Genomic DNA, 11524 nt, shown 5'->3' with positions numbered 1-11524 from the left:
TTGATCTTTTTGAAATTATGAGCTTTACTAGTAGTTTTGTAACCGGCATTCCGTATTTATGTTAGTTGTCTTTACGGGAGGTGAAGCGGAAACTGGAATTGAATCCCAGAAGCTCGTTAAGGCCGCGAGTCCAGTCATTCTCGGTCTTGGCAATACAGTAAATGCCGGAATTTTTGGTCGATTGGCCCCGTTGTTTGGCGTTATCTGAGTTTTTCGTGCTGGGTAGTTCGGAACCATCCACGTAGATGGTGCCCACTTCGTTTACTACGTGAATTTCGTCACCAACATTCAAATCTTCTAAGGGCACCCCATCGATAGATAGTTTGACCACCTTGTTGTCAGGGCCTTGTAAAGGTTTCGAACCAATCTTGATCTTTATGTGGGACGAGTGAGGCAAAATTAGGGGCCGGAACGAAAGTGAGCGAGGACATATTGGAGTCAGTAAGATAGAGGGCACCAGTGGAGACACAATACTTCCGCCTGCAGATAAAGAGTATGCGGTCGAGCCCGTGGGAGTAGCCAAAGTAACGCCGTCCGCAGTAGTTCTTGTTAAGTATTCCCCATCGATGTAGATGTCCAAGTTCGTCAAGTGCGGTGAATTGCCTCTATGTATAAAGATATCATTCATGGCATGGTGTGGAGCGGGTCGCTTTTCGAGTGAATCGGTACCACGACGAATGATATGACACTCCAAGCGTGTTCTGTGTAAGCATTTTGCTCTAGAATTCATCACCTGTTCGAAAACTGCCTTGTGGTTTTTAAAGTTGAACGGTAACAGAAATCCCAATGTACCAAGCGAGAATGCTAGCACCGGTGGTACTTGAGAGTTGGCAAACAGCGACGTTCCCCTGAGAATGGTGCCATCGCCTCCCAAGGTGACCAGAAGATCAACTTTATCGACGATGTCTTCAATTTCGCCAGTGTACAAGACGTGTGGTTCGCCAGGGTTCGATTGTGGATTCTTGACAAAATCCTGAGCTATCTCTTCGGCAACGTCTGGAACCACCAGGACATTGATCTCCGGGTATGAGTCGTGCAAATGTGTAATAAAATCAACCATTGCTTTACGAGTGTTATCGGCCCATGGTTTTTTCGTAATAAGAACGTTTTGCAGCGGCCGGTGCCAGATCACAGACTGCAGCTTGGAGTTTGGGGACGATATGTAAGCGGGGGCCGACACTGTTCTGAGTTTGCTAGCCGATTTTAGAGTAACAAACTCAGATGTATCTCGAAGTCTCGAGTACAAAGTTCGTTTGCAAGTTCCTATGGATTGCTGAAATCGCAAAGCTTTAACACCATTTACAACGCTTAACATTTGGGATATATAAAAACAGCTCCAATAGTAACACTACCAAAAACCGCACGGCGTAATCCAAAAATACACACGCCTCTTATTCAAGCTTCAATCCCTCGCCGTTAGTGTATGACTCTTTTCCATTTTGAGTTCAAGAGATGCTCTAGCAGCCAATTTTTCAACTTTTCATTCAAACTTATAGACTAGACTATATAAGAGAGAAATGACTGATAATTGAAAGGTATGGGACGAAACGGAGAGTGAATTGGTATATAAAAGCTGGCGAACTTCGACTTCGAGCCCAATCACTGAAGTTTAAACTTTCCTCTAAGTTGGCTCGTGTTATAGATCGATAGTTGTCCAGATTTGATGTAGTAAACGCATCATTGGCGTGATTCTGCAAAAAAATATACTACTGCGCTCTGCAAGGTCAATCTTGCATTTGTTTGTAGCACTACTTAGAATGTTGAGCCCTCGGATGGCTGTGGTAGCTTTTTGTTCACAGGAAGCGCCATTTCTTTGCGTAGATCCAGAAGCACCGTTTCCATGGTGTACGAGCGTTTCCAATTTTTCAAGGTTCCAAAGCGTTCTGGCTCGACCTCTCCAGTAGTCTGGTTGACACAGGGTAGGTTGATCTTGGAAACAAACTTGATTTTGGGGGGTTCGTCAGGGTACTCCTCGCAACACTCTAAGGCTACAGAATAGATTCGGTTTTCGTGATTGCTGTGAGGGGGGCCCAAAATCGTTCCGTTCCAATGGACCATGGCGATATCATCTCCATTTGCTAGACCGTAGCTGCAGGATTCGGGGCCTAAGCCCTTCTCGCCCTTTTCAAGTTCTTCGAGAAGTCTAAAACTTCTGGGACTATATCAAATGACGTGAAAGTTAGCATCTAGTCGGTGGCTGGCCGGAACCCGTCTTTATAACATACATTTTAGACATGAGATAGGTTTGAACTCTGGTTGTGAGCGAATGTTGAGGTGACGATGATGGTAAATCGAGAGCTATCTCTTTCTTTAGCTATAACTTATAAAAAAGACCAGTAAGTACCTCAATCAATCACTATATATCGAAAACAGAAAGTATCATTATCACTAAACAATCCATAAAAAGGTGGATCAAAGAGTCCTGAACTTTTGTTTAAAAGCTCGAATTGCCACCGGGATTGAGAATTGAGCCGTACATTGTCAATGATGAGTGAAAGTACGGGCTCTTCACCTTTTGTAGAGCGTCCGATGTCGCCTGAAAGCACCAAAACACACACAATTGCACTTAAATTCAAGATGAATTCAATGCAAAACCAGTTCGAAATCGACCGATTGACCCTGGAAAGAGAGGTCTCAGTGCTTGATAAGAAATACCGGGCCACTTTGAACGAATTGGAGAAGGCCGTCGATGATACCAAGTATTTATATTCTGCCAATGCAGAAATGGAACAGCGGCTTCGAGCAGTGGAACAGGAGCTGGAGGTGGTGAAAAATCAAAGCTCCATAGACAAGCAGCGTCTCCAACAAGAATTGGATCACCGCGATTACGAATTGCAGGAAACAAAGTCATCGGCAAGGTCGAAAATCTCGTCTTTAGAAAACGAGGTTTCTAACGTTCGCATAGAGGCAGACGGGTCCAAGAGTTTGCTGAAACGGTACGAAGAAGAAGTAGAATCCCAAAACACGCAAATCCGGCAATTGCAAGTGGGATCAGCTCAAAAAGACGACCAGATCGCCAGCCTTAAAGCGTCCCGCGTGGTGATGGCTCACCACAATTACTCAACCGAAGACTTCACCGAACTGACTACTCTAAATAATCTTCTGAAAGAGCAAATGTCGTTCTCGAAGAGTCTGGAACAAGCAAACCTCGAGCAAGCAACCGAGTTGAAAAAACTACGATTTGCACAAGAGTCTTATAAGTTTTTACAATCTGAAAACGAAGACCTCCGAAGAAAAGTACAGAAAATGGAGGCTCTTGAAAACAAAAACCAGGATTTGGAGCTTGCAAACGTTGAGCTCCAGTCCCAACTCTATTTTTGGAACGATCTGCAAGAGGTTGGTAAAGGGTCTAAGAAAACGCCCGATGATGTGGTTAGAGAATGGACCATCTTCAAAAGTGAAAATCTCAAACTGGTCAATGAAATATCCAAAGTTCAGCTTGATTTGACCAACGTTCGCATACTGAACGATGAAATGGCACTGGAACGCAACCAGCTATTGGACTTGAATAAAAATTACGAGACTAGTATCCTGAATTTTAAGAGGCTCAACCATGAAATCGAACAGCAAAAACTTCTGTCTTTTGAGGAGTGCAAGATGTTGCGCAAGCAACTCGAGGATATAGCGCCTTTAGGCAAGGAAGATGACAGAAGTGAAGGACCCCGTAGTGATCGCCAAACACTGGATGGACTAGTGCAAAGCTACAAGGAAAAAACTGAAGATCTTACAAGTGAACTTAAGAAACTCAATCAAGATCTCATGAATAGCGGGGAAGGTGTACCCAATAAAAAGCGAAAAATCAGCGACGACGTAGCTTTCAACTACTCACAGCGGCTAAACGAGTTGCAACTTCAAAATTTAGAACTAACTCGCAAGCTGTCAAGTTCCTCTGAAACGATTGAACTTTTGGATGCAGAGATCAAGAAGCTTAAACAGCTTGGCGAAAAAAAGGTTCGCATTCTGCAGCTTCGAGACAACCCTATGTCCAAAGATCAGCAGGTCAAGCAGAAGAGGCTTGCCCTACTCATAAAGGAAAATGAAGATTTAGTAGCGGGAGCTAGCATCTCAATCGAGAAACACGTACCGAGGTCTTTATATGAACGACTCAAATTTGATGTTTCTCAGTTAGAAGATGAAATCTTTAAGCTGAACAAAAAGATAACCAGGCTACGTGAGGTATTCAATAAAAAATCTTTAGAATTCATTGATGCGGTTAATTCGTTGTTGGGGTTCAAGCTAGAGTTCAAATCCGATGGAAAGATCAAAATGACACCCTGTTACATGCCTGACAAATTTCTACTGGCAGATTTGACGAACGATTCGATGAAATCAAATTTGCAACAGGACATTGAAGATTGGGATGCTTTATTGCAAGAGTTGGTGCTTGAAAAAGGACAGATGCCCGCCTTTTTCGCGACGTTAACGACAAGGATGTGGGAATTGAAGCAAAAGTGACCTGCTCGACTCGCCATTATACGAATAATTGACAGATCGGGCATGAACCCAACAATTACATTGCACATCATGCAGCACTAATGAGGCTGTACTTGTTTAATAAGAACTTGATGCATTGAACTATCTCAAAAAAAAAAAAAAAAAAGCACGAAAACGCGGTGATTCACGATACCAACTATAATCAATTCGTAATCAATAGGACCCTCAGGTAACTCTCTTGACATCATGATCCTACGCTCTGCTTAGATCGCATTCTGACGCCACCACCGGGAAAACTATCACTTTTTAGAATAATGTCACTGATGAATCTCGAAATGATAATTGATGATTCTTGACCCATCTTTCTAGTTTGAGCATGATGGATTAGCTTGGATAAAGGTAATGAACTGATGGATCGAAGCGTTTCTCCATCCCTGAGAGATGCTACAACTTTAAGTGGAAGCAGGCTGGCGAATTCGCTGTCCAAGCTTTCAAATTCTGGAAAACAACATCACAGACCTAGTGTAAATGATTCAATTTATGGAATTTCTCCCAAGACGAGCTATGGCTCAAGGTATACCACAACTGGGTATGCTCCATCAATAGAAGGTGTGCAAGAAAACTCGAGCACGTCATTTCAGACTGATAGGGCGAGAAACTATGTGTCCACTGGTCAGATACGATCATCTGGCCTGAAATATTCACTTCAGGTGTCCAAGGAATTGTCCAGTATAGATAAAATCAATGATCCACGATTGAAATCAATCGTGGTTGCTGGAAAAAATCATCTTGGGCTCTACGAGTTCGACAATGAGACCGAGAAAATACGATGTGTTCATGACTATCTTCAAAGTACTAATGACCATGGGCCAAGCAATGCGCGATCATTCAAAAAGCTAAGCACCATATCTGATGTGAAGACCGGATTTTACAACTATAGAAATTATGTTGCAACCTGTGGCACGTCCAATTCGGTATCCATTTATGACATCAATAAGGCACATGCGAACACCGGACCCTTAGCAACCGTTTTGTCCAAACATACCAGGTCCATCAATAGCGTTGATTTTAACATGTCACAAACGAGTCTAATAATAAGTGGTGGTCAAGACGGATGCGTAAAAGTGTGGGACCTTCGGTCCAATGACCGTCACCGAAATAAAAGTGATATTACTATCAACAGTGGTTCTGACTCTGTAAGGGATGTCAAGTGGCAGCCAACATTTGATACCATTAGTTACGATTCAGTGTCAGGCGTGGCCAATCGAGGCCATAAATTTGCATCAATCCACGATTCAGGATTACTCTTGACTTACGATCTCCGACAGCCTTCGCAAGCTGAAAACAGAATCAATGCACATACTGGGCCTGGACTTTGCCTCAGTTGGCACCCCGTTTACGAGTATATCATGACAGGAGGAAGAGATGGTAAATGCTGCTTGTGGAATGTTAGTGTAAGAAATCCAAACTTGGTGGGTAATCCCAGTGCACACCAAAGCAATTCTTTCGGGTCCACAAATACTTTACTAACGCCAACTTATTCGATCAATCCTACTGTAACAGCTTCGGATGTCATGGTCAACACCGCCCACCCCCTTACCAAGCTGAAATTTCGACCTTCAAATGTGGAGAATGTCTTCAACTCAGTTGTTGCCCTATCTTCCTTGGGAGAAAACTCTGATGTCTCTCTTTACTCACTTAGTAGGCCATTTGTCCCAAAAAATGTTCTCACCACAACCACACCGTCGTGTGGGTTTGTATGGTGGGACGAGAATTTTATCTTCAACATTGATAAGCAGAACACGATCACCGGCTGGGATCTTGAACGTGAGCCAACTGCTTTAGATAACCTCGCGAAAAACGTAATAGGATGGAGAGACATAGAGGGTGATGGGATGCTATTCCTTTCTCAAGAACGAGGAGGATATGAACAAACGCAAAGGTCGTCGATTGATCCTCAAACAGAAAAGCGCAACTTATCACAGAGTCGGAAGAGTGTGAATTCTGTGAATAACTTGTTTTCCGGTAATGTTCTGCGACATAATTCGAGCACTTCGTCATTTTCTGCCTCGACCTCTCAACAAGGAACTGCTGCGGCGTTCATGGACCGCCCTTCTTATCCACGCAGCGGTACGTCGTACAATTTCAAAAATCTTCATGGCCAACCGTTAGGATCATACAACAGTCAGAGCAATCAACACCACAATTCAATCACTTCGATCAGTACTTCCTCAACTGTCTTAGACAGCGGTGGTGAATACATTTCCCCTCGCGTAATAAGTTTGGACTTACCCCATCTTATGAACAGAATCATGAGCTCTTCGTCACCAAATGCTGCTAACAGGTCCAACATGGCAGATTTCCAAGCTCTTAAGGAGTCTCCCGTGGAGGTTTTCAAGTTTTTAGCTAGAGAGCTCAGGTTTTCACACGTTGTGGAAAATTTGAACGCAGCTAGTGAAGTAGCCGCTTCCGCCCCCAGTGAAGCCTCTTCTCAAAGCGAAGATGACATGGACATAAAGAAGCATCTAATCAATCAATTTGGTCTTGCAGAGGATAACACTTGGACAAAATTTATAAAAAATGCTCCGCATAATGATAAGGAGTTGAATGAAGTTGAAAATGCTCATCAATCAAACGATACAGATGCATCAAATTCTTCTTTGAGAAGCCATTTCAGCTCAAAAGCGGATGTCAACAAGATGGATGACGCTGTGCAGTTGAGGAAAAACTCTTCGGTGGAAAGAAACGGTATAGTGGCCAAGAAAAGAATTGAACATTTCATTGAGCTTATTTCTATATGTGATCATAACGCTGAGACTTATCTCTTTGTTGAAGACCTGAGTAATTTCAAGATCTGGATGATGCTGAGAGATTCTCTCCTTTGGGATTTGAGGCAAGTTGCAGACAAGGTCAAGTTGGATACATCAGATTCAGTCTCAGATGTCATAGACGAGAGTGGAAACTTGGTGGAAATGGCGCGCAAAATGCGCCGATCATCAGAAGCGTCCGAGTATAGCAGTTTCAGTGCTAGCGAAATAGCTTCGACGCAATTGTCTGGTAGCCTTTCAAAACATCGCGATGAGCTTAATCAAGATAACCTATCGAGAGCAAGCTCGAGCTCGAACATCAAAGCGCAGACGTCCCAGAGTCTAGAGAGTGATCGTGACCATTTGTTATTCTACTCGGATTCGCGGCGGACAACTCCTGAGGCAAGCTCCTCAAAGTCAGGCCCTGGAGAATTGCGGAAGCTGCAACCTCTTGCAGAAGATAATGATGACGTCGCGATTGAAGAGGAGGACGAAAGTCAGGAAACGGAATTTCAGCAGCAGACACAGGGCATACCTATCCTTCGGAATGCAGGCAGGAGAATTTCTTTTGTAGATAACTTCATCAACAATTTGAGATCCCCCAAAAGTAGTCATGATGACCGAGACTCCAGTGTTCATAAAACGACACACCCTTTCACTTCAAGGAGGTCCATGCGACATAGCTTCAGCTCCTCGCTCGTGAGTCCAGGCTCGTCAAAGCTTTCAGGGAGGAATCAAAAGTACCAGTCAAACAGTTTTGCTAGTTTAGAAGAACCTTCGGAGCAACTTTTTCGAAGGTCAATTGACGCAAATGAGTCGCTTGGTATCAAGCTGCAATCTAATTCCGGTACTCAGCAGTCAATGATAAGTCAGATGTTAAAAAACAACAAAAAGAATGAAACGGTCCCTCCGTGGGATTCCTCAAAACTGATCAAAAAATACTTCGATGAGTCGGTCGAAAATGGTAACGTTCTCCTTACAATTGCAATCATTCTTCTATTTCAAACAACATTTCGTGTCGCCAGCACTGTAGTGGTCAAGAACGCCCTTGCAGAGTTTTTCGATTTGTTACACAAGTACGAATTGTTCGAAACGGCCGCTGACCTGGTAAAAAATTGTCCTTGGGATGATATTTTAGGCTCTGGTACCGGACAGTGCACAGTAAGGATCTACTGCGAAACGTGTAAAAAATTACTGGTCAATGAGCGTTCCAAGGAAAAGTTCATGACGGAACGGAAGCAAACTGGTGATGCGCAGGTTATGAATAGATTTGGATACTGGTATTGTGATGCATGTTCCAGACGCAACACGCTCTGTGTGATTTGTGAACGACCATTGAAAAAACTTGCGATGTGCGTGTTGAATTGCGGCCATATGGGACACTTTGAATGCTTACAAAATTGGTTCATGCATGATCAAATGGATAGTTGTCCTTGCGGATGTCTCGGCAAGCTTATATAAAGAAGCATATAGATGCCTGACTTATAGATAGTCTGCCAAAAATTTGTGTATTTGGTCCCAATAGCCTTCTTGAACGATAGTGTCATTGTGACGTCCCCTAGGGAAGAGAAAAATGCGTTTATGCTCACTAGGACAGTCCTTGTACAGTTGTTGCATATGACTTGGGGGGACTATTTCGTCTTTTTGGCCCGATAAGAAAAGCCATGGTAGAGTGGAATCCGTTTCTTTGATGTCTCGCTCAGAGTTCCAATTTTGGTGGCATAGGAAAGAAAATGATGAAAGCAATGGAAAGACGTGAGGGATAACCTTTGGTATGCTTAAGAAAGTATTTTCCAATATTACAGCATCGCAAACATGAGAGTACTTCCTTGCAATGTAAATGGCATTAGCACCGCCCAGAGATCTCCCGTAAAGTACTAGCTTTCGGGTCTTGTAAAATGAGTCCTGCTGCAGGAAATTCATGACAGCGTCTGCATCAAGCTTGAGGCCACTTTCCGAAGGTACTCCTTCAGAAAATCCATATCCACGATAAGAGTAGATAAAAACGCTAGCGTTGAAACGGCGGTAGATCAGTTCTGCAGCTGACAGAAAGTAACCGATGTTGCCAGCATTGGGACATAGTATTAGCCATGTCACATTTGATTTTTCATTTCTTATATCGTACGCTCTTATCTCTACACCATCTGCAGTCCTGATGTGATGCTCAGTGTATGGAAGTCCGTATTTATCGGGAGTATCCACAAAATCTCTGGCACCTTCAGCCCATGAAGGATATATCAGTTTGTTTTGATAAATGTATAAGGCTAACAATGCAGCTCCACCAGTAGCGACTGTTCCACCTACAAAGAATCTAAGCAAGCGTATAAACATAATCGATAGAAGAGACCTGAAGCTTCGAAGGCTACTTCATTGAGCGCTGGAGGATATTTAAGTTGAGAGCTCTGTTGGTATTGAGATCATTTTCTTATTACCTTGATGTAATAATTACCTTTAAAGATGTTGAGGAAAGCTGACAACCGAAGCAAAAAAGTGGGAATGCCTTGATGTAGCTAGCTTTGGCTGTTTTTGATGATATCTAGCTGAACCAAGCTGTTATGGGGTTCAAACGCGGCATTTAAAAGCTTTTTAAGTTAAAATGACATTTTAGGAAAAAGTGATCTAAAGCATAGGACAAGCAGGCGACACCGTCTTGTTGCTCTTCGTTGGCTGAAAGAGTGTCGAATGTGTTCTGTGAAGGCCGTTAAGTAGAATAGAAAAGCAGTGTTGATGATATATCATGTGGCAAGTACGGTGAAATGGTCTCATAGTATTCTGAAAGTGCGTACTTTTTACGTTTTAACTTGGGGGAGGAAAGGGTGCGTAATCTGGTCCATTTATCCTTTCGCAATTACAAAGGATTTGTTCAAAATCTTCTTTTACTTGTTTGTGGGGCTTGACTTCAAATTGTGGATGTTGGTATCTTTCTGATTCCGCGAGATTGCGTGAGAAAGATAATAGTCAGAAGATTTTGAAAACTTGAACAGACTAGGACTTTCAAAATTCATCATTTCTCTTAATTGCTTATGGGTGCCATATGGCTCCCAGGAGGACAGGGAGCCATATGACTCTTAGGATAATATCATTTTTCATCAAAACCGTTTTAACGTCACTCACATTGAGCCTGATTAGCAAATGGCAAAATAATGAACACGTTTGAAGTTACGTGTAGTGATGCATACATATATGGCTTGTGCGTGGTGGTCCCAGTTGATCTTTCACCTCTATCTGTCTAGCGTCGGACGGTATACAATAAGAATGACGCGCGCCACGTGATCTAATGACAGCATAAAAACTTGGGGAAAATAGCTTAAAAAGATGTTGAGACGCTGCTGTCAGCGGACTCTGGAAACAGTTTCTCTTGAAAATATTAGTCGTGAGTTATGTTCTCGTGCTTTCGGAAGCCATTGAAGGGGAAACAAGGCTTTAAAAAAAGTACGGGAACAAATACATTGATGTACAGCTTGGCAGAAGCTGGAACCAAGCGCTAAACGCTTGGGAAGCTCACTGTGTTTACCGCTGCGAAAGTGCAAACCGCATACAACAAAAGCCTTATCGAAATGTCGAATATATAGCTGATCACTTTTCATTGACCCTGTCACTGCTTATCTGGTCACGTGCATGTGTTAATTCCGCGTCTTCCCAGGATAGATGACGATGACGTCGAGCTAAGCAAACGATACCATACAGTCTAATTCGCAGTTTTCTGTACTGTCAATCAGAACTCTTCTTGTTTTACTACGTAAACAAAATATCACTATGTATTTGATTGTCACTCAACCTGGAACTAATTCGTGTCATTTACAATAGAGAGACCAAACACAACAACCTCCGGGATCCATAACCGAAAGCATAACCTTGTGATATCTATTGAACTACATAAACGTTTTTCCACAGTCAAATGGCCCATTCAATGATGAATACTAGCAATGACAGTATAATTGTGAAGAAACTCATGTTTCCGTGCATAGTGATATGTTTCTGCACAATGTCACCATCTCCCAAAGGGTCAGAAAACTCCAGGACGCTGCTTATCCACTAACACAATAGTTAACACACCTCTACTGCACATCCTCCTCATATTTCCAAGTCTATGTGCCGATTACTTAACATACTATCTATATCTCTATATACGAAATGTCTTCTATTGTCTCAAGGCCTACTATATATAAAAATTTTCAATATTGAACGTATCAAATTGTACAACTTACCAAGCACCAGAGATCAAGATTGAAAGTATGTGGTGGTTAGAGCTCGTTATGGGCCTTGGGAGTACTCTGGTTGAA

At 42.7% G+C, this 11524-nt stretch overlaps 5 protein-coding genes across 5 annotated transcripts; 2 read left to right on the top strand and 3 right to left on the bottom strand.

Annotated features, from left to right (window-relative positions):
- Positions 1 to 61: 61 nt before the first annotated feature.
- On the bottom strand, positions 62 to 1315 carry POS5 (LALA0S13e02410g1_1; the record flags this gene model as incomplete). Its single annotated transcript, XM_022773288.1, has 1 exon — positions 62 to 1315. The coding sequence occupies one exon, from the start codon at positions 1313 to 1315 to the stop codon at positions 62 to 64; it is 1254 nt and encodes a 417-aa protein (XP_022630965.1).
- A 437-nt stretch (positions 1316 to 1752) lies between these two features.
- MMS2 (LALA0S13e02388g1_1) lies at positions 1753 to 2236 on the bottom strand (the record flags this gene model as incomplete). Its single annotated transcript, XM_022773277.1, has 2 exons — positions 1753 to 2158; positions 2226 to 2236. 2 exons carry the CDS (start codon positions 2234 to 2236, stop codon positions 1753 to 1755), a joined length of 417 nt encoding a protein of 138 aa, XP_022630964.1.
- A 251-nt stretch (positions 2237 to 2487) lies between these two features.
- Positions 2488 to 4455, top strand: MAD1 (LALA0S13e02366g1_1; the record flags this gene model as incomplete). Its single annotated transcript, XM_022773265.1, has 1 exon — positions 2488 to 4455. One exon carries the CDS (start codon positions 2488 to 2490, stop codon positions 4453 to 4455), a length of 1968 nt encoding a protein of 655 aa, XP_022630963.1.
- Positions 4456 to 4844: 389 nt separating this feature from the next.
- Positions 4845 to 8702, top strand: RTC1 (LALA0S13e02344g1_1; the record flags this gene model as incomplete). The annotated part of the gene is made up of 1 exon (XM_022773254.1): positions 4845 to 8702. One exon carries the CDS (start codon positions 4845 to 4847, stop codon positions 8700 to 8702), a length of 3858 nt encoding a protein of 1285 aa, XP_022630962.1.
- Positions 8703 to 8723: 21 nt separating this feature from the next.
- On the bottom strand, positions 8724 to 9572 carry LALA0_S13e02322g (LALA0S13e02322g1_1; the record flags this gene model as incomplete). The annotated part of the gene is made up of 1 exon (XM_022773243.1): positions 8724 to 9572. The coding sequence occupies one exon, from the start codon at positions 9570 to 9572 to the stop codon at positions 8724 to 8726; it is 849 nt and encodes a 282-aa protein (XP_022630961.1).
- Positions 9573 to 11524: the final 1952 nt, after the last annotated feature.

This window comes from Lachancea lanzarotensis, scaffold LALA0S13, assembly GCF_000938715.1.
Source record: "Lachancea lanzarotensis genome assembly LALA0, scaffold LALA0S13, whole genome shotgun sequence".
NCBI classification, from domain to species: domain Eukaryota; kingdom Fungi; phylum Ascomycota; class Saccharomycetes; order Saccharomycetales; family Saccharomycetaceae; genus Lachancea; species Lachancea lanzarotensis.
This window is presented reverse-complemented; position numbering and strand designations above follow the sequence as displayed.